At 38.9% G+C, this 23,469-nt stretch overlaps 1 protein-coding gene across 1 annotated transcript in view; it reads left to right on the top strand.

Moving 5' to 3' along the window:
* Positions 1-23,469, top strand: part of PEX5L (peroxisomal biogenesis factor 5 like) — a 95,982-nt gene that overhangs the window by 60,303 nt on the left and 12,210 nt on the right. The window contains exons 2-7 of the mRNA XM_030954291.1: positions 1,837-1,941; positions 13,753-13,864; positions 15,689-15,898; positions 16,957-17,083; positions 17,593-17,689; positions 23,169-23,264. Coding sequence (XP_030810151.1) covers positions 1,837-1,941; positions 13,753-13,864; positions 15,689-15,898; positions 16,957-17,083; positions 17,593-17,689; positions 23,169-23,264 — 747 coding nt within the window. The remainder of the gene's footprint in view (positions 1-1,836; positions 1,942-13,752; positions 13,865-15,688; positions 15,899-16,956; positions 17,084-17,592; positions 17,690-23,168; positions 23,265-23,469) is intronic.

Genomic DNA, 23,469 nt, shown 5'->3' with positions numbered 1-23,469 from the left:
CTTGAAGAAAAAGTGGCTCTGTCTTCAAAAAAGTGACCTGACCTTTGCTTTGGTGGGTTTTTACTCTGCAAGAAATAAAAAGCACTGCATGCTTTCCAATGCATCCTTCCCAGCTGATAAACGATTTTGTTCTAGCACTCAGCACAAAAGGACTACATTTTGTAAAGACCAATAGCATGCTATTAGTGCTAGCTAATGATAGCTCATGTGTCATACTGGAAACAAGCTTCATAGACCTGGAATATGTCATGTGAATCATGAACAAACACATAATTGGCCCAGAACCTTTGATATGCTTACCAATTAAATGTAATTCTCATTGAATTTAATATATTTAATTTTACAATGACTTTGCAGTTCTTTGGATATCAAAGGCATCACAAGTCCAGCATGCTTATCATTTATGACACTTCTGCTCTGAGAATTTCTTGCAGCATGCAAAGAACTCTCTGTAGGGTATCTGTGATGTGTTGCACAAGCAAGCTAATCTAATATTGACCTGACCAGTAATAAAACCCGTTTAGAACCTGCAATAGTACGTAATGGTTTTACCTGCAATTGGTGAAATGTTCCTGAAACCATCTGTAGTTTGGTATGAGCAATAGTGGGGGTTTACTTGACACAGAATATACTGCTAGTGAAGATAATTCTTGTATATGAGGTCTTAGCAAAGAACCCCTTCTGTTAATAGACTTTTAAGGATTTAAATATATTTAAGTCCAGTGTAACATACTTCTTTTATGGAGCCAGATCCTGCAGTCTTTGCACAGCTAAAACTTCCATGGAAATAGATGGGAGCTTTTAAAGTATAATAATAAGGACCTGGCCAGGGTCACTGGCATAATGCAGCTCTGCTGTGATGCTTCATGTGTAAGCTCCCACCTTCTCTGTCACTCGAAAGAGGCAGAGATCAAAATAAGACCAAAGATCAAGATACAGAAACCCATGTGAACTCAAGAGGATAAAGACCCTCATTAAATAAAAAGAATGGCATTAAACAGCATGGCACATAATATCGGTGCACTTTTTATTTGGCTAATTTATATTAAATAATGTTAAAATATCTTAAACTTGTCCAGAATATTTACAATGTGTTAAGAGAAGTTTAAGAAAAGTGTAGCTTAAAAAAAAAATCCTTACAGTAAGTTCTACAACAATGATCATTTTAGGGACAGCTGTAGCAATGCCTACGATGGCAGAATTTGGCTCCGTATGTTCTGTTAGCAAAAACCCAGACTGTTTATATGATGTAAATTGCTTTTTAAAATGTTACTAGAGCTATAAACTCTGTGGGTCCAGATTATACATTCAAATTTCAGGGAGAGTTTGCCTCAGTGAACAACAAGGAACTGTGCTTTATTTGAAAACTCCACTTGACGCTATTTTTAAGAAAAAAGAACAGAAAAAAACCCATGAAGAGGTATTTCGGGTATAAACTTGGATGACTAAAATTAAATCAATGGGCTGATCCTCCAACCCCTGCTGCTCTGGGGATCCTACCCTGCAGAAGGTTGGCACGGGGGAACTTCCAGCAGGCCTTGGCCCAGCAGGAAAGTGCCGGATTCCTGTTGACTTCATTGGGGCAACTCGAACGAGCCACCAGACCACGGCTAGACCCCAACTGCCTCCTTAACCATTGGGCTGATGGACCACTTGTTACATTATTATTATTATTATTTTTACTATTTTTAACCAGTGTGTGTGTGTTCTGCTTCCAACCGAGCTTCGCTTCCAGGCGCAGGCGCGGCCGGGTCCCGTGAGCCGGGTCGGGAGCGCGCGTGAGGGCGGTCGGAGCCCGCTGCTGACCTGGCGCCGTTGTTGGTTTCGCTGTTGTAGGGCAAAGGCGCTAGGGCGGCCGATAAGGCTGTGGCCATGGTGATGAAGGAGATTCCGAGGGAGGAGTCTGCAGAAGAAAAGCCCCTCCTCACTGTGGCATCCCAGGTGGGCAGAGCGCGGGGCTCTGAGGGGGCCACGGGCGCCGCGCGAGTCCCCGGCCCCGCTGGGTGACCCATCCCGCTGCTTCACTGAGGGGGGAAAAGAGCCTGGGGTGAATATTGGGGGTGTAGATGGTTTGACGTGAAAATTTAAACAAAAATGCTTTTTTTCTCCCCAGTTACCAGAAAGTTGTTTAAAGCTAGTTTAAAATCTCAGTTCTAATTCATGCCATCAATTGTCACACCATAAATACTCATTTGCAATTCATATATAAAATATTCCCATTCGGTGCATATGTAAAATAAGAAACCACCAGTTCACAGTAGTGTCATTTCCAATATCTCAGATCCCATTCCTAAGCTCTCACTGGGGTTCTGCTCCTGGTCTGGATCAGAATATGTGACTTGGCACATCTCATTGCTTTCATTTCTACACCTCCAGTCAAAGGAAGGATGTACATCCCCACACTAAACCTTACACCTACCTTGGAGTAGCCACCGAGCATTTGGTGATTCCATTAGTTCCTTAAAGACAGTGACTGAACACTACTGTAACCACAGCACTCTTTTTATGAGAGTGGGTTTTATTCCCTCATGTTGCTCACATGAATTTGTTCCCCAGGCAAGTGCATTTAGTTTACTGCTGATATTTACTGCACATAAATGCTTCCAGCTCATCAGGAATGGAAATTGCTGGAAGCTGGTTTTACATGAGAGCCTTAAACGAAATCCACAATCCTATTTTATTCCTCTCACGATTTAGTATAACAGCTACTGTACTTTAGACAGTTCTAAGATGCACACACACCAGCACGTACTTCTCCAGCAGAGCATCGCAGATATGCTGCACTAATACACATTCTAGAAATACCATCTACTAATTTGGAAACCAGGTCTGGCACCTCCTCCTCAGCCCCTGTTGAACACCAGGTTTTGTTCATGGTGAACTCCAATGTCTACAAAGAAATTGCATGGAGGAAAAAGATGCTCTGTTTAAGGCATCATTTCTAATTTTCCATTAAGTGATTAACAAAAAATTAGAAACACACATAAAATGCTGCCCCCTCTAAACCTTCACTGCACCCCAAAAAAGATTGACATGCAAAAACTTCCATTGGCTTCAACAGGGCCAGGAGTTCAGCCTGGGTTCATTAAATGTTTAACACACCATTTGTAGTGGCTGTCTGTCAGTCTCCTCAGCAATAGTCTATGATAAATTTATGAGTGAAATGCTTGTGTCTGTTAGTCAGTGTAATTTCTTCCACTAAATACAAATACCTACTTCCCTGCTATGCACCAAAGGGGTGCAGAAGCCAAAAGGAAGCAGAATCAAGTGAAAAAGTGAGTATTTTCCATGGCCATCTCTGCATCATGTATGTGTGATGTGCAGTTGTACGACCACGTTGCATCCATCGTTTGTCCCTGACTGTGGCTGAAGTGTTGGTTTGAGATGCTGTCCCTGCAGTGTGTCCGTGTGAGCCCCCCATCCCCACCATCCATGCAGGAACACGCTCTGCTGTGCCAGCCATCCCCATCCCAGTGTCTGTCTCTGCTCCCTACATGGTGAAACAGGTGGAACCAGTTCCAGGTTGACTGCAAACTTCCCAAGCCAGATGGGTCAGGAGGATAAAGCCTGGTCTTTCCAAAGTTCTCACCACCACCAAACCCAGGGCAGGCAGGTCCACGCCTTAGGGAGTAATTTAATGCATTAGGTGTCCATGCTGCTCCAACCTTACAGCTACCTAAGTAAAAACCTGAAATGAAAGGATCAAGCCCAGAAAGAGCACTGTCTTTTCCAAGAGAAAAAACAAGTGAAATCTCCCATTTCCAAAGTCTTTGATGAAAGAATGATTAATAATCATGTCTGACTGTGGAGACAGACTCCACAGGAAGCATAATTGGAATCTGATACACAAAGAGTCTTTAAATCTGCTTTTTTATAATGGACATACGCCCCTGAATTTGCAATTTAAAATATGTGTCTTTGCTCTGTTCCTCTGGAAAGTGGTAAAAACATATCCAGCTCAGAACAAGACAGATAAATAGTCCCATTTTATTGTAATGCTCCTAGCAAAAGCCCAGCTTTTAAAATGACACTTATTTTTTGAATAAGTGCTGTGAATTAAATTTAAATTATGTTTCAAATCCACAGATTATTTTATACCATCAGATATGGTTTTATATCATCAAAACTGAAGGCAAATCTTCAAATAACATGAACCAAAAATGTACTGCAGACTCCTGTGGGGCTGTGGCAGTATATAGCAACTGGGAATCTCAATCACCATTCCAGCAGTAATGAGTGTACTACAGTAGGCAGAGGAGTATTCCTGGTAATTGAATGGACCTTTCAGCATCTATTTTTTGAAATCCTGTCTTTCTGTCTCAATTACCTTCTATAAAAGTCACTTTCTTCACACTTACTGGTGTGAAAAAGGATTCAGTAGTCGGCAAATTTAATACTTTAAGCATCAAGAGAGCGATCTTTCTGTTCTAATAGGATTTTGTAGAATATAACTCTATCCATGTTGCTGTCTCCCTTTATCTTTTAAAAGATAATTCATAGGAGACTGGGACAAATGAAAAAAAGGTATTTTTTCCATATGAATTGAACCTAGAAAATGTGTAAGAAAGCTTGCTGAAGGTTTAAAGATTACCCGGATATTAAGCTTTGAACCAATTACTTCTACCAGAAGCAGAGAAATAAATTAGAAAAAATCATGCATAAATTTGGTTTTAATTGCAAAATAAAACTTTTATTTAACCTCTTCACAGCTACTTTGCATTTGTCAGGAGAAAAAAAATCTTGCTTCAGAATTACTTCCTAATGAGAAATTTAAACCTAAATATGCCCTGAAGTCAAAGTTTAATTGTGCAGTCAGCTATGAAATTCCCAATTTACTACAGGTCAGTGAACTTCAAAGGATCTGATTCAATCACATACTTCGACCTAGACTTATACTTTAAAATATGATTAACTGCTTTATTGAGCAGTAAAAAAGTTCATGCTTAAATGCTTTGCCAGTAAAAACAAAAGAAATCTCACAGTGTCACTGGAGTTATTTGTCCCAGATCCATCACACCTAATTTAGGTTCCTTACCAGAGTACACAGGTTGGAAAGATACTCAGGACAGGATCCCTATAAAGCCAACAGAAAGAAAGAATTGCAGTGGTCCATGAAAGTCCTGTGGCCAAAATACTCTGGAATTATACAGAACAGGAATGGGAGTCCATAAAAACTTCACCAATAGGAAAAAGAAAAGCAAAGTTTATCTTGAAAACCATTCCCCACTTCTGCTTTTAACTGAAAAATACTGGAGTTGCCTACTTAGAATTTATGGGACCCACACAGACATTGCTCAGAGCACAGTTTTGATCTCAAGCACTTATAATTTTAAAAAGTTAGCCCACAAAACACTTAGGCTTTAGAATCTGAATTGGAAAGAAGAAATTTTAAAAGCTGGAATTCCATTATAAGAAACATGCTGAAATTCATCCTCCCCTGTGAAAAACGCAGGCTACAGCGCATGTCAAAAAAAGAGATATGGTTCATGACTACCCCCCAATTAACTCCACCAGATGCTTAAGGCTTTTTTAGGGTCTATAAGGTATTAGTTCGTATTCAAAGTAGGAACCATTATTTTTTTAAGGGAACTTCATTTGCATGCCAATACTTAGTTGATCTAAGCACATTTATATTTGCTTAAGGGCTTGTGAATAAAATACTCCAACATTTCCACTGCCTAAATTCCACTGTTTTGGTGTTTTGGTTTTCATTTGCTTTTTTGTATGTTTGTATGTATGTATATGTGTATGTATGTATTTATTTACTTATTTTGGCAGTGGTGGTATATTTCTGCTTAGGTTTAGTTTTTTTTTTTTTTTCTTGCTTGCTTTGTTAGGCTTTTCTTATATTTGTTTTGTTCTGGGGCTTTTTTGTGGGTGTTGGTGGGTTGTCTGGGGTTTTTTAAGTCTCTAACAGGAGATTTTTAAATGCTTCCATTGAATTTTATAAAGGAAGCAGATTAAAGATAGCTAATATTCAGCTCCCAATGTTGTTAGTAGATTTTCTGATGTGTGTATCAAGGGCTCACTACATGGATTTGATTGCATAATCACAGTTTTCCATATAAACTTAACAGTCCCATTTGAATCAATCATGTTCATTCTAAGCTTCTTAGCATTAGGCTTGCACTGACTTCCAGCCCACTCCATAAATGTGTTCTCGATAAGATTAAAACAGAATGGTAGGAGGTTCCTGTGGATGCAATTAACTTCCCTTCTCATTTACACCACCTAAACCAGAATTCACTCTGTTTTAACCAATGGAAATATGTTCAGGTAAAAAGGCAAAAATCATGCTAGTTTTAATTATTATTTGATATTAATTATCAAAGTCTGGAGTGCAAGAATTCATTGCACATTCCAATCTGCCTTCTGAGAACAGTGGCAATTTCCTCACTGATCTTAGGATAACTAGGCTTGAGATCCTATTTTTTGGATTCTTTTTAAAGGATTAATGATAAATTTATTAGCAGTATGTTCCATACATCTCAAATCTGATTTATTACAGAAGCTTTGAGTACTTTATCAGGGGACACATCCTAAGTCCTATTGATAACTCTTTTTCATCTATTATTAGGACAGGATAAATACATGAAGAGCAAAAGAAGAAATACAAAAATGAATAAATGCATGCTTAGCAGTACAAATATTAATTGATTCTTTACCTCTAAGTTAAACATTGCTCAACATTTATTGCTTTTAGGGGGGCCATATGCATAATTTCAGCAGGAATATTCTCATGAGTACAATAAAATTGCCTTGACAATATCCTTAAGAGTCACAAATTGGCTGCTTTCCTGAAGTTATGTAGATCTCTCTGTCACATAAATTAAATACATTTTTCACAAAATTACAATTTTAGTTTGAAATTACCATGGGAATTGATGATGTATTTTTTTAATAAAGTAAAAAAATTACCCATACCATTTCATAACTGCAAAATTCCTTACTATTCCTTAAGGACAAAAATATTGGACAAACTTTTTTTTGCAAATAATATAATACATAAGTTTAGCTCTGGTTTTTATATTAATTAATCGAAGTTACTTTTCAGAAAATTTTGGCTCTTCATTCATTAATACTCCAAGTATGAATACACTGCCCTGTTGAAGAGTTGCAAATCATGTGCTACAGTTCTAGATTCACTGAAATTTGCTGTTTTTTCAGTGAAACTGCTCTACTGAGTTGCAATTCTCTAACAGTTTATGAGTTTCAAGGTCTCCAATCTGCTTAAAATACCCCAAAGCAACCAGACATGCCATGACAGGGAAAGGCCATTTAACCAGAACTTGTGATTTGGTTCCTATGACCAGACACAGTAACACATCCAAAACCACAGCCTAACTCTAGATATGCTGCAGAACTCTGTTTGAGAAGGAAAATCCACAGAGAGGACCAGAAAAAATCCATGTGGTTTTCAAGCAATTACAGCCCATATGCAAAAATACAGCAGGGATCTCAAATTGTCTATGGTGATGACAAAATGTTGTCTTGGATCACTGCTGTAGATCTTCAGCCTAGATAATTATATGGGGCAGGGGAGAGGCTAAAACAGAAATCACCAGGTAAAACCAAAAAGAAAACGCACAGCTGAATGAGAAATAAAATCTTCTACCACCCAGGAAGGAGAGGAACTCCATTTTTTGATAACAGTTTCCTTTAACTTAAAGAAGTGCATGGAGCATGCAGGCATGAATGCAGATTGACAATAAATGTGTGTGGGTAAAGGCCAAACTGTCAGTCACAGTTAAAGTATGACAAGAGTGACTTTCCTCCTCCTCTTCCCCCATGGCCCTGATCCAGCAGCACAGTTAAGCACGTGCTTAACCTTGAGTTTTGTGGGGCAAGTTTAAGTGCTCAGCTGGAGCCAGGCCAAAATGCAGGAGCCAGACACAACTGCCATGTTAAACCTCCTTTCAGCAGACCAGGTTGAGCAGAGGGAAGGAGATATTGAGCTGTGAGATGTTTAATTTTACAATACACCATAACTTGCACAGGTCAGCACGTAGAAGCACAGGCAGGGTGTTGGTGTGACAGAGATCACAAGAGTTGTCACCCAGAAAATCAACTGCTCTTTATGGAGATGCAACATAAACAAAGGTTTTAAACAACACAGCTGAATTCAGATATCTAATGCAGTGTCTACAGCAGCCCTCCCACAGCTCCTGTGGCTTCACACAAGCCCTGGCAGCTGGGGTGACTTGGCTTGTGTGACTGCAGGTAAGAAATTGTCACCTCTGACTCACAGCCCACAGCTCCTACTGCCTGGCCAGAGAGCATTGCTTATCACCTGGGAGCAGGGCTGGCCTCCAGAGGGCCAGCAGCACCTGAGGGCTCTGTGAGGAGGGTGCAAAGAACTCATCTCAGTTTTAGAGCTTCCCACAGCTCAGGTGAGGCAGAAGCCAGTTATTCCATGTGCCATGTGAATCTATTCTCTCTTCAAATCAGATATTTGGCTCTCATGTCAGCTTCATTGGGACACACATTCATAGTAGAGTGACAGAGAAAAATAAATGTATCACTCTGGCACAAGGATGGGGCAAAAAGTCAAGAATAATAGTAATCATAATAATGCAGTAATCACACTTACTACACAAGAGTAAATAAAGTGTGTGAAGCAGTAATTTTGTTTGTGAAATCTTTATAAACATACTATGAAAGTGAGAAAAGAACAAAAACAAAACTCATGCGATTTAACTTTTATCACAAGACTACTCAGTTAGTCAGGAGTTCCCTCTCCAAAACCCCTCTGCAACCAGGAAATAACGTCTTCCAGTTCTTATCCTACACAAGATAATGATCCACAGACATGACTGTCAGGCCAATACTTCCAGTTATGCTCTAGAAAACAATAACCTACATTCTTAGTTGGGGTTCCCATTTACCAGTTTTTAGAAAGAGTCAGGTAGTAGAAATCAATTTATTTGATTCCTCCTATCCCAGTGAATGCCACCAAAGTGCCAGCTGTGTGCTGGGAGCCTGTCTGTCAGGAAATCATTGCTGTGTGTCATAAAAATAATCAGTGCTTGAAATTAGCTGGTGTCTCTGCCTAAGCACCACACTGACAAGCTGCTGGAATCAATCTGACCCCTGTAGATGTTATTCCAGTGTCACCCAAAGAGCAGACAAGTTTCTCAGAGCAAAGTGCAAATACAGCATTTTTCCAGTAGAAAATCTGAGTTCAGTGTTTCCTGCCTTCCCCCATGCTCATCTTCACTCTGAGCCTTCTGGAGCAGCTCCTGTCCCTGAGGCAGCCCTGCCACCCTCTCACACACTGAGGGGGCAGTGCAGGAAAAAGCCTCCGTGCCCAGGAGCAGCCTTGATGCTGAACTGCACAGGGGATTACCCAGTAGTAGTTTGGGGTTTCCTAAATTAGTGCCATGAGTAATTCAATCAGGCTCAGGCAACAAAATGGATCCAATCCAAAATTCAATCCAACTCACTTCAGTAGCAAATTACATCTAAATTTTAGATGCTTTTTGAGCCCGTCCTTCTAAAATAAATCCCATATATAGCAGGGGGAAAGCTAGGTGCCTTTGAGAGCCTCCTGAGGGACAGCCTAAATTGGGCAGGCACAATCTCCCTCTGGAGTAGCTTTTCTAGGCATTTATCTCTCCCTATTGAACATGGAGGGAATTTAGGCACTTAATTTAAGAGAACTAGTTCACTCTGTGCTCAAAACATAGGTGCTAATTAGCTGCCCATGCCTGACTGGAAACCCTCCCAATTTAGAGTCTAAATAATTTATCCTAAAGACTAGCATTGTGTTATGCCCTAGTAAAATTTTAAAAAAGAAACAAACCAGCATGCTTTGTGCACTGCAAACAGATCAAGATCAGGAATGCAGTTGGAGACAATATGAAATGGGATGGAAGGACCATACCTTAGTTACTGCTAAATAATCCTTGCTTTGCATATTTGGAAGCAGCGGGGCTGATATCAGACACTTTTGACTCTCCCAGTATCTCTCCCAAAGCACCCAAAAGCCCCACTTAATTTCATTCCAAAAAGAACTTACATGCTTTTTGGAATGAAAAATTACAGTAGCAGTACTGGGGTAGGCAAACCACCTTTTCCTGCTGGGCTGTTCCCAGAAGACTCATTTGAATTTGGGAGTATCTTGTACTATGGATGAGTGTCTTCAGATGTGTTGGTAGTAGGAAATATCAGCCTCCACAGATTTCACAAATCCCTCAATTAAAGGAGTGTGTGGGCTTCTTCTTTAATTAAAGTGAATCTTACAGAGAGAATTTAAGTTCCTAGAGACATTATGAGAATTTATGGTGCCCACTGGCTAAATTAGTGCTGAGATACCTCCATTTTCCCAGGCTGAGTCTGCAGCACTTGGTGTGTGTGCAGATATTGGGCACATAAATCCAGTGTGGGATCAGCTCCTGCCCCCAGTGCTCCTTCTCCAACACCCAGGGGTGCTGGGTCACTTCCCTAATTTCACTTTGCTCCCCTCATCTGTAGCACAGAGATAATTCTCCTCAGCTCTGTGGTGGTGCCAGGCTTGATTCATGAATGTTTTAAGGCATTCTGTGATTTTTCAGCCTGAAAGGTGCTTGAGAACCATAAATTATTGGTTTAATATAGATCATAGTTTTCATCTCATAAATCTTTTATGTACTACTCCAAATTCATGCCTGATATAACTCTAATAACTTGTGCAGTATTAAGCAAGGGATAAATTTGGTACAGTATATGAGGCAGCAAAATGAAATTCCGAGTGTGAGACCAAGGGCTTAACAAGTGGCATTTCTTACAGAGTAATGTCAGAAACCTACCCCCCTGCCCACTTCTCTACAGAAAAAATATCATCTCATGGCACTCTAACTTAAGTCTTAATTCATCATTAAATGTCTCCTTCATGTCAAAATAGTAATTTTCTAATATTTTCTATTGCTATACATAGGTAGTTTGTGTTTATTGAGAATTAGTAGACGTGGTCATGTATTTGCAATCTTTTTTGACAAAAATGTTTGAATTGAAAGCAGATTATTTTTCACAGAAACAAACCTTTCAATAAGACATTCCACAGCTTCTGGTCCTTAGCCATGGGAGCAAGGGGCCCAGGACTAGGAGGGATCCACTGGGTCACAGTCACATCATAAACAGTGATGTAGAAATCTTGGCAAAAGCCATTTTAAATAGGTGGGCATTTTGTCCCCCCCACAGTAAGAAAAGATACTGTTCATACAGTTCATACAGTTCATCTCTTTTAATTCCCAGACCAGATGTTCTCATGCCCAGTTTAGAACTCTGTTTTTGGGCCAGAATCTCTCTACAGCTGAAATAACTTTGCTCCTCCCCTGTCATCTGACCACTCCCCCTTTTTGTGTACATGAAGAATAACCGCAATCCTACTCAATCTTCCTTTTGTTAGCCTAAGTCAAACTCATAGTCTTCCTTTAAAATGTAATAAATCTAATAAATAAACAAGGAAAATTCTAAGGACATGATAGCCATCTTTGAAAAGGAAAAAAGTGTCAGACCTCATATTTCAGTTAGACCTTGGTACAATTCAGCTCTTTATTGAGTCTTATCTCCTTCCCCTCCATGACTCTGATTCTTAACATTATTTCTGGTCTTCCCAGAGTTTACCCTCTGACCTTTGCAGCAGGTTTGGGCAATAAATTGCCTTTCCTGCTGTCTTCAGAGTTTCTATTCTTCACTGTCTGCAGTGAGTGAGCTTGGGTACTTTGGTTCTCATAATTTTCTTCATTTCATTCTTTCCCCATTCTTTCCTATTGAAGAAAATTTCCATGGAATGTAATGGGAAACCTGATAAGCATCTGAGTATTGTGTGATAATGTACCCTATTCATAGTCTTACAGACACAGAAACAGAGTATTTCCTATGAAGTTTTTATATATTAAATGATTCCTACAGAACCTCTTCTTTCTTCACTCCTGTCCCTCTCCAAATGGTCTAGGACTTTTCTTTATGCTGTGTAAATGCAAAAAGAAAAATATATACGAGCAACTTTTGCTGATATCAGGATAAAATCTTAAAATACTAAAAGTAGTTTGGAAAAGACTCAGCTCTGAACTTAAGGCATCCTCATGTTTTTCAAAATAGTCACGAGTAAGGATTGTCACCAAATCATAGAAAGAAAATATAGGTCTGCTTAATTCCTAAACATAATCATTAGGTAAATTTGTAGACCAGGGGATAATGGAAATCAAAGTTGATATAAATGCAATTTCCAATGAATGTTGAGCTTTACCAAATTAAGCAGGAATTCTGTGCATTGAGTGAGACAGCAACCTGGACAGGCCATCCAGAGTTTAACCCCTCATGATGAGTTCCCTGGTGAGCTGCATCTGCACTCTGGGTTTAGCACATCTGGAGTTGGGACAGCATCGCTGCCACATTTCTAAATTCAGATGCCACATCTACACTCAGCTGGGCAGGCAATCCCTCCTCTGTGTTCCATGGAAACTTCCATGGTGTTTCAGTGCAGAACTCTGAGTTCTGGGCAGATGCATTTGGGCAAGGCTTGCAGCACAGCGAGTCAGTGCTGGATATCAGATTAAAGGTTTGATCCATAGAAATAGTGGGTTTGTTATTGCAATAGCTCCACTATTTTGCTGCAGCTTTGCACTACAGAAATCAAGTGCTGAACAGCAGTGAATCTAATCTGGTTTGCTGTAATAACTTTAGAGGTAATCCTGCTGCTGGAGTAGCTCAGAGCCAGTATTTAACAAACATGAGGGTGAGTAAATACCCTTTTTGGCCAGTTTTAGTCCATGTGAGCACCCTAAATTTAAAAATTCTAACATATCTGAGAGAAAACTTTAAAAATTCAACAACAGAAAAAGAGTTTGAAGAGAGGGTTGAGAAGAAGATGGAGAGGATAAAATAAAGCTGAAACACCTCCAGACAAAAGCAACAGTGGGAAGGCATTTTTTCAGATAAGGAAATTAAGATACTAAGATAATGTAAGTGTAGGGCACGCCACCAGACATCCCTCCAGCTCAGCTGAGGTCTTAATCCTCTAATCAGAGATAGATGGCAAAGAGGAGACTTTTATTTCTGAGATTTGTACAGTTTTATCTTTTTAATTCTGATACATTAAATAGCCTGTAAAACAGAGATTTCTCTCAGGTAGCAGAACACCAGTGCATTCATCCAATTAAAAATGGAAAACTGCTCATAAATAAAAAGCATTTCATGAGTCTTCCCACAGTCAGAACTCATGCAGGACGTTCATACACTCACCAGGCTCCATCCACTGTCATTCACATATCACTTATGGCAGAGAATTCCTGTCTCAGCAAGTTATTGTTCAGTGGGCTAATGCTTATTTGCTAGATGAAATGCTATGGTGGAAGTTCTGTGGGGAAGCATGTTACTTGTGGGGGAAAAAAGGCCACTTCAAAAAAGAGCAAAAAAGCCCTGCTTATCATCCTGGTGACAAAGAAGGGCAACTTCACCATGGATTTGAAGGGAGCTGCATCAGGCCCTGTAACTTTAGCCCTATAAGCAATAGTATGCAATAACTGCTAAGGAAAAATCATCTTGCTGCTTTATTTTTTGTGTGATTTGTTAAACTGCAATATAATTTTGCCACAAAAGAGTAACTAAAGCTTATTTTATTTTAATCCCAGTGCTATTTGTGCATCATCTAATTGCAATATCTTACCCTCACAATTAAAAATAAAGCACATGATATTGTGAGAATATGTTTTATTTCTGTAAATTCTGCATCCCAAGAACACTCTGTGACCTGGGGTTCTTTGTTGCTAGCTGGTGAATGAGCAACAGGAGAGCAGACCCCTCCTGAGCCCCTCCATTGATGACTTTCTCTGTGAAACTAAACCAGAAGCTGTTGCCAGGCCTGTAACATCAAATACTGCAGGTAAACAACATTTCTTATTATCACTCACTAGAGAAAAATAGTTTTAGTTTTAGCTTAATTATGGCACATTTTTGTCAAGTGACTTCTTTGTTACTGTGTCACAAAATCACAAGCTGGCATTAAATTGTACTTGCCTGACCTGTTAGAAGAAAGACTTTGTTCATTATATTTTAGGGGAAATCTGATGTGATTCAAATCACATCAATTCTAACAGATAGATGTGACATTAATGACATCTTTTGGGCTAAAATTAATGCATTTTGTTTAAGTCTCACAGGATGTACATATGAGTCTGAATCAATTCTCTGTATTTGGTTTTGCAAAATTTTAGCCTATGGGAAAACCCACATTTAGTCTGGTTTTAATCAAACTCATTCCTTACTCTAGGAAGATTTTTTTTTTAAATGAAATCTTGGATGAGTTGTTATAGAGAAAAAGGGGGGAGGTATTAGAACACTTTACCCAGGCTGAGTTCAGACACTTTGTTAGTGAAAAGATTTAATATATTTCTTACCTCCTTTGTGTTGTAATGAGGTAGTAGAGAAGGTAATAACATCTAAGAGTAAATTCTGAAAACCTTTTGAATTATACTGGATTCTATTTGAAGTATATTGTCCTTTGGAAGTATTTTTAGAAATCAGCCCCCTCCTCCTTGGTGTCTGTGCAGAGGTAATCAATGCTGTTGAGAGATCAGCTGAGACAATAATATCAGCACAGCCCTACTGGGCTCTCTTCCTGCCTCAGAAAAGGACTTGGCTTGTTAGAAGCCATTTAATTAAAATTTACACCCATGCAAATTATAGATGAATAATTGACAGCTGAGTGATTATCTGCACATCTAATTAATGTGTCTGTAGTTACAAAAGCTAAAGTACTGAATTAGATAACAATTGTAAGTAATAATTTTTCCCTTTAAAAAATATAGCTGAAGATAATACAGGGATGAATAGAACTATTTCAGATTGTTTAAGAATGGTGTTTGTTTTAAAATGCACCTGTAAATTTTACACCTGCCTTGAATATCTATCAGATTGGGGTGGGGGTGTCAATTAGATTTATTTAATAATAAAATTTAAAAAAAATCTATGAAGATTGATGAAATTCAGTGATTTCCAAGAACACAGATAAAGCACTGCAAGAGTTAATGCAAATTGATTTGTCAAAAACATCTGCCCTGTAACATGATGATAAAAATGGATTTTTTCTACCTTTTACATGCTAAAGAATTGTGAACGTTACTCTTTAGGCAAATTTTAAAAGAAGAGCTGAAATGGAACATTTCTTCCACACTGATACAGTCCTTAATAGAAATGGCATTAGACTTTATATGCAGTATTTATGGCCCAAAGGACAAACACCACCAACATTAGAAAACATAAATAAACATCTTCTTCTCTTTTTGACCCAGATCCACCCCCAAAGCTATTCCCAAATGGATTGTGGCACAACAGCACTGCCCTAGGCAGCTGTTACCAGGACTTTAAAAATCTAATATTAAACCAAATCTTATCCAAAAGCTGAATTGAACAGGAAACCATCACAAAAGAGGGAAATCTGTGAAGGCCCCAGCCATAAGACCTCAGATGTCTTTAAGATTTTCAGAGGAAAAGCCTTTTTTGCAAATCCGCTAAACTGTATTCAGTTAAGTGCTTGAAATCCCCATGCAGATTTTAGTATAGTGGTCATCATCTTTAGCCAGGAAATACACACTTACTCTGGCCAAATGCAAACACATCAGTAATTTTTTTCCCTAACTAAAACAAATCTTAAAAAGTGAGCTGCTGGAATTAGAACAACACTGAATTTTAACATTTTGTCTCTAAGTATTATCAACAGGTCTGGATCTCTTGGATCTTAGTGAACCTGTCTTACAAACCCAAAACAAAGCAAAGAAATCAGAGAATCCTTCAAGAACTGAAGGCATAAAAGCTTCAACCCTCAGAAAGAAGACAGAGAATCCTGACCTGATCAGTGTGGATTCTGAGCAGAAAGTCCAGGCTGCCAGAGTTGCAGACAAGTCTTCTCTAGATTTAGGTAAGAGTGTAGCTGTTTTATCAGTGCTCCCTTGCCCTGACTAACACAAGTTTCTCCTGGCTACTTTCACAAAATGATGAGCCAAACCAGAATTTTTGCTGCACCCCATTTCAGCAGTGCAGCATTTGCTCCCCATTATAAACTACCTGAAGCACTTCAAACCTTAAACACATTTTCCATTTTGCCTCTGCCATTATACCTATTAAGTTGACACCAAGTGTTCTAATAAAGTTTTGAAATTTCTTTGGAAAAAGGAATTTAGTCAGGGTGTGTAAAATGGTAGAAAAATCTGTAGGGGCGTGATGAGAAATTGGTAAAGGACACGAATGAGAGGCACCCATACTGATGTCCTTTTTAGAGCTGCAGGTGTCAGAAATGCACATTTGTATTTGTAAATATTGCTTTATCTATGCATAGGAGAGAAAAAACCATCCATTCTTGACAAGAGAGATATATTTATACAGACTGAAAAAAAAATCCCCAAAACAACTCAATTTCCTGCCAAGCCTGATCTATCGACAAGCTTTGGAAAAGGTGAATTTGATTTAGTTCCATCCAAACTAAATTACTTGCAGTGCAACTGAGAAATTTGCAAGGTAAATGTAATTTATACCAAGGCAGCAAATTTTCCATTCATCATCACAGAAATTCTTTTAGAGACCTTTATCTTCAAACAGGAGCTGAACATCTGATCTCTGCAAAGTGAGTCTGACATGACTGAATAATATCAGTTGCCTACATAGTCATTTTTACATGTTAGTCTCTAAAAGAAGCTTCATTTTCACAATTTGTCTAAATTACATATAAATTACTGATTTGAAGACAAGAATTATACTGACATTCTGACCATGAATGCTAACAGACTTAGAAAAATGTTGTGGATTTCCAAATATTTTCACACCATATCAACTAGGAAGGTGCACAAAATGTCTTTGTGTTGGACCTTTATAAAAATACAGGCTTTGGTGGCATTATTTTCTCTATAACACACATTTTACAGAGATAAAATTCTCAGCAGTAGTTTCTCTAAAAGATTCATATTTATTCTTGTTTTTCAGTTGCCATTCAGACACAGATAGAGAAATGGGATGATGTCAGTTTTCATGGAGACAGGAGTAGCAAGGCCCACCCTTCTGCAGAGAGAACATCATCATCATCCAGAGCTCCATCAAAAGAGATTTTATGGTACAACTTTTTGCTTTCCTTAAAAAAAATATTTCCAGCCCAGCTTTCTTAATTCACAGAAATGCTTGCTTGATAACAAATCATAATTTTAAACCTGTTATGGTGACATTAAATGTGTCCAAGCATATATTTTGGACAATGTATCACAAACAAGTGCACTATAAAATGCCATTTCGCCAGGAATTTTTAATGGTGTGGAAAGTAGCAGGTGCGGTTACTTAATAAATGGTGGTGAGAATTCTACAGAGACATGAAGGGGAATCCTTTATTGTGGTGGTTGGTTTTTAGACTGAGGCGCAGTCTGGTGTCGTTGTCTAGCCTCAGTTTCCCTGTCTATGAAATAGAAGAGTGAGAACACAAAGAAGGGTCCAGGCACTTGTGATTAAGTGTTAGTGCAAGTTAAACAATTCAGTTGAAGGAAATAACCTGATTAATCATTGTGTGCTTGTGAACCTGAAGACACAGGGCAGTGTGTCCTAGTGCTGAGTGTGTAAATGCATTATTTCTAGGTCCACAGAAAACAGATCACAGTCTGAGCTGGCTAATGTCAGGAGTGCCTTGGACTCTGATTCAGCATCAGAATTAGAACTTGCACCTGCAATACAGGTAAGAGGGTTTGGTAGGTTTATTAAGCATGAAAAGGCAAGGAGGAACTTCCCACTGGCTAACCACTGACACCCTGGGAGAACTGTTCAAGAGATATTTTCAGGATCACCAGGGAAAATATCTTCACACACCTCTGAAATGAATAGGTTATGAAATTGAATATGTCAGCACCTGAAACATTCAGAGTTTAACACTGCAGTGAAATGTGACTTTCCTGTACAGAGGGAAAAACTTCAAACTACAATTTACAATTTACCATCTTTTCTCCCCTCCCTCGAGCTCTGAAATTCAGACTTGTAGTGGTTCCCTACCCATGTTAAATTCTATCCTTCAGGTCTCTTGGTCAGGCAGGAACCCCCAGAAGTGGGAAATTGCTGAGGAAAACAGGAAGCAATCATTGCAGCAATGTTCATTAGCAGTTTATCTCCACAGGTGGGGGAGCAGTGTGGTCACAGGACTTTTTCCTGCTGGAAAAGGAACTCTAATACCGAGGGCTCTGGGCTAAAGGTTTGTAGATTTGCCCAATTCCACTGTTGTATTGTGTCTTGGACAGGTCTTGTTGGAAATGATTGCTGAGGGTTGCATGCATGTGTGCACACACAGGTACAAATATACAAAATACACTTATATATGCATTCTGATAGACCAGGCTGTTCACACAACTTCTTTGCTGCTTCTTACTTTTTAACTGAAAGACTTCAGCCATTGCCACTGGAAGGGGGAAGAGAGAGTTTTCTGGTGGATTGGCTTTTAGTTGAAAATCATTTTCTCACCTCCCACAGCTATTTTTAGGCCTGCACTTCAAAAACCTTCTGTCAGATAGAAAATCTGGAAATTAATGAAAAATAATTGCCTCATTTGAAAATGGAAAAATGAAAAAATGAGACATTTCTTGCCAAATGATTATCCTAAGATTATACCTTTTTTCACGGAAATTAGAAACAGAACCATTTTTGGGTCTTTCTGAGGCAAAAGCATGTTCTTTCCTTCCCTGCTGTCTCTACAGCACAAACAGGGATTTTTTTCTTCCCCTCTGGAAAGCCTCACGCTAGTTGTAATGCATGATATCTTTCCTTCCTCTAGAATAGATTTGTACATCTTAGTAATGGAAAACACCTATTACACAGTGCCATCCACTTGAAATGGATGCTGTGTTCTCTCTTGCTTTGAGCTGATATTGAAGCACTTCTGACCCTCTTTAGGAAGCTGTTCCTCAGCTCAGCAGATCCAGATTCCAAGACATTTGTGCTCAACCAAGATGTGTGTAAACCAGGTAGACTGTCACAGGATTTAAATGCTGTGGCTTTTGTAAAAGCAATTACAAATGCAGTGTATCTCTGTGAGGTCTATTTCCTTTTTATCTTCCACTAGAATAACTGCAGAAGCAAAGATCCACATTTTTCACTCAGTTTAAGTTCAGTCAGTTGAGGCTCCATAATATTTTGTAAAATGACTGTTCCTTCAAAATAAAAAAAACATGAAGCTGAATAAGCCAACTTGAAGAAAAAGCAGAGACTAAATTCCTTATCTGTTGTCTTGGTACATTTCATGTTTCGTTTTGGTTTGTTGTAACCTGCTTGTTTCAAACCTGTCGTCCACTTGAGCAACAAAATGTTAAATTAATAATGCAGAGAAATGACCTGAAGTGAGAATGTGCTCTTATTCTAGGTAGGTTATTCAGAAATGTGTTTTTTCTCGCTGCCTGTTTCATCCTTCCTGTACTTGGACTGTCAGAGTTGTCAGCTCCCAACACTCAGGCTCATCTGTCTTGACCGAGTTCTTAATCTGCTTGCAGGAGAAATCACGTTAGGGCTTTTACCAAAGCATATGTTTTCCATACTTTGTCCTCTATAGGTCTTGTCTATCTCATTTAAGGGTAACCTTTGCAAATACAACACATTCTGCCATACCCTAAAGATTTCATCTTGTCAAACTTGCTGCAGTTTTCCATCAGCAGTTTCCCAATCACCTCATCACTCATCTTTGACATGTTAGATTTAGCTCCTCAAAGTGAAATGCTAAGTAACTAGGTCATATTTTCATTAAAATTATGCAATGTTCTTAAGAAAATCCTTTATTTACCAACACTTGTGCCAATACAAAATCCAAAAGACAAGCTTTGAACTACAAGGCAGAAATGTGTTTGAAGGCTGTAATGGGCAGTGGTCACTGGTGGCTGTCACTGGATGTGGCTGTCTTGCTTCTCAGCATTTACTCACACATTGTTTTATATACTATTAACTTTTAAACAGCCTTGGCCCAAAGTATCCTTGTTCTTTCTTTTATCTGCCATCCTGAAAATTTCCTTGTTGTGCTTTTATTGGTACTGAGGTATCCTACAATGTTTGAGGGTAAGGGGGGATTTTGAAGGGTTATTTTTAATCTTAAAATTATAAACTGCAGAGGAAGATAATATGTTCCATTTTCTATGCATAAAGTCTGCTCATATTTTAACTCTTTAAATATTTTCCTGGGTATTTAAAATATTTCATCTCTCCAGGGCTGCCCCATCCCATCACCTGCTGGAGCTGTGCAGCTCTCCAGGGCTGCCCCTCCATTCCCATTCCCTCTCCCTGGACCAGCAAAAAGCAGCAAATTTGGGACTTTTCAAGGGGCTCTTCATTTCTGGGTGTCACAGCCCACAGTACAACTCTGCATTGTGTATGTGCAAATGCACCTTATGTGGCTTTTGTTAATGTTCATTTAATGGAGGGGAAAGTCTATTTCCGTGGGGATGATGTGGGGACAAAGTGCCATGTGGCAGAGGGGGGGGACCTCTGTGCTTCTTGTCCTCTTTCCCCTCTGTGCTGCCCCTGGAAGCTCACTCTGCCCTTCTGCAGTACAGCTCAGCCTGAGCATCCTCATTTACAGCATTGTCCTTGACCCAAGGAATGGCAGTCACTGGAAACAAATGGGTAAAAAGCAGAAGTAATCAAACTGTTTGCAGGAGCCAAGTCATAAATAATGAAAAGGCCAGGACCATAATTAGAGCCTATCAAGAGAGTCCTGTGTCAAGAAAAACAAATTTAATTCCTTGATCGGATTACAGGTCGAGTTGATAAATGTTGATGTGTGATACTCTACAAGAGTTTGGAATTAATATGTCATATTCTGCTTGTAAAATTGGCATGACACAATGTGAATAAAGCAGTTGTTAAACAGATTAAAACTGGCCAACCTGAGGGCTCAGGAGCAGTAGTTATTTACTAGGAATTGTAATCACATAGGGATTGTTCTGGAATTCCAAAGACAAACAATGTTCTTCAGTTTAATTGATCTGAAAATAAACATGCAAGCAAATTCCTCAGAGAATTTCCATATGATGCAGCAGTGGAATAAAAAAAAATAAAATAAGGGATATGTAAAAAGGAGCTGGTGATCAAGGCAACTGTATAAATATATACTGCAATACAGTCCTTTCAAGAATCACGCATTTCAGAGGAAGAACAGAGTCTCTGCTCACAACATTGTGCTGGAAAGCTGTTTGAAACAACAGGAGTGTTCCCTGTGCAGCACTGGGGGAAGAGGAGTGTGTAGAAGCAAACATAATTAGTGGGAGATAAGAGATCTCCTGGTTTCTGCATACAGAAGCAGCAAGACAGGTGCTGGAAAAAAAGGTTCATCTTGGTTGTCTGGATGGCTATAGAAAATTAAGAGGGAGAGTAAAAGTGACACCAAAAGGTTAAAATCTGAGTGTTTAATATTGAGACTATTAAATATTTTAATGCTTTTATATCATTAAATGTCTTTATATCACTAAAACCTGATTAAAGTAATCAGTATCTTTCTATAGAGAAAATAGGGAGTATTAAAAAGTATGAAAAAAAAGAAGTAATAGAGAGAAACTGAAATTAAAATTAATAAGAGAAACAAGGAGGGCAGTTAAACAAATTGCAAACAAAGTGATGACATTAAGGTCTCTTGATAACTTTAAATTAAACCCAAGCAGCTTCCTCAAAGACATTTATTCCAGAAAACCTCGGTTTATTCTCTGAAAAACATAATTTTGATTCTATGGGTGTTGAGAGACAAATGCCATTATGTGATACACAGACAAATGAATGATCTGAACCAGTTATCTCCTCTGCCCTAAGTTCTATTAATCAGTAAAGGAACTGTTTTATGTATAGGACTGGGTTTTGATTTGTTTTCAATGACAACCTGAAATCTCTTCCTGGCCTCACCAAAGGAAAATAGTTTTTTTCCATACATGGACTAGAGGAAGAAGAGGTGAAAGCAGAAGCAATAGATCCTCAGTGTGGACATTCCCTCACAGTGAGTTTCCTGTCAGAGCAGAGTCCAGAGGCCAGCACAGGAGAACACTCACAGTCCCCACCACCACCACGAACTTCTCACAGAAATTGTGCTGTATTGTTTTCTTACTTTATGTGTTTCATCCACTCAGTGTGCATTTCACTCATCACTCTCTAACTGAGAGACCAAAGCCTCAGGAACCAAACAGAAAACCTAGGGCTCATTTGACAAATGAATGTCATCTTTCTAGGGAAAAAGGCCATGTGTGTAGAGCCACAGAGAAATGTGCTTGACCATACATCACACGTGACAATGAGTGTCAGATGTTCCATCCCAGCAGAGCCCATTCCAACTTTTGCAGAGACAGCCCAATGAGTCTGATGTGATCAAAATTAGTCTTTTAGCAGTGTGATTCACAGAAATTTAATATTACAAGTACAGTCATCAGAAATATAATCAGGGAAATGAATGCAATTGGAAGCATGGGCACACAAGTGGCTAATGAGTTTAACCTCTTGACAAACACTGGGGAAGGGATTAGCAGTCAGAGCCTTGTTTAGCAAGATTAGGCCACTTTGTGCTTTTTCTGACATCCTTAAACATTGTTTGGTTTTGTACAGTGCTTTTTGTAAAAACCAAAACCAAACAAAACATTGTTTTTAGAAAAAGAATAGGGAAAAATATTATGTGCTTCCAGTGGAATTGACCAATAGTATGGTACATAAGAGAGATGCTGATTGTAAAAAGGATTTGCCCTTCCAGTGCTATCCAGGGCAAACCTGGCTCTCCAATGTGATCCCAAAAGAAAAGCTGAAAGAAAAACACAAAATGTGCAGGGAAAAAAAATGTTTTCTTCCTGGCTCATAGTCAGTGGAAAGCATCACCACAGTCATAGTGCAGAAAGAACAAGGAAGGTAAAAGTCTTTTACAATATAGTCAGCTCTCTCCTTTTGTAGTCCAAGCCTTGCATATCCTTTTCTCATATGTCTCTTTATCTTTCACACATCTTGAGTGAAATGAAAAATCTGGAAAAGATAAATTATTCTGCTTCCCATGAGAAGTGGTCTCTGCTACAGCGTAAGAGAATTCAGAGGAATTCATGCAGGGAAAGAAGTAGTTTTCCCCAAGAAAAAGGTCATTTGGGGCTCTAGACAATTAAGGAAATAACTCAGAAGTGTGACAGAGGGTCTATCATCCCTTTCTGATTTATTCTTCTGTTTTTTAGGCACGGTCAAGTAAGGAGCAGCGTTGGGGAACGCCTCTTCTCTCCAGAAATCACTCCTTGGAGGAGGAATTTGAAAGAGCAAAGGCAGCTGTTGAGGTATTATTTCATTTACTGTTTTCATTTTCAGCTGAAGTTCTACAGATTTCTTTTTTATCTTGCAGCACAAGCAGAGAAGAGAGTTGGAATTGGATTATTTAAAACAGAGAAAAGATGCAATTCATGGAGCTATTAATTTAAAATAGCAACTTGTCTCTTTAAAAAAGGAAATCCAAAATACTGAGCTATAAAAAACATTAGAGAT

The sequence above is a fragment of the Camarhynchus parvulus genome, chromosome 9 (genome assembly GCF_901933205.1).
Source record: "Camarhynchus parvulus chromosome 9, STF_HiC, whole genome shotgun sequence".
NCBI classification, from domain to species: Eukaryota; Metazoa; Chordata; class Aves; order Passeriformes; family Thraupidae; genus Camarhynchus; species Camarhynchus parvulus.
This window is presented reverse-complemented; position numbering and strand designations above follow the sequence as displayed.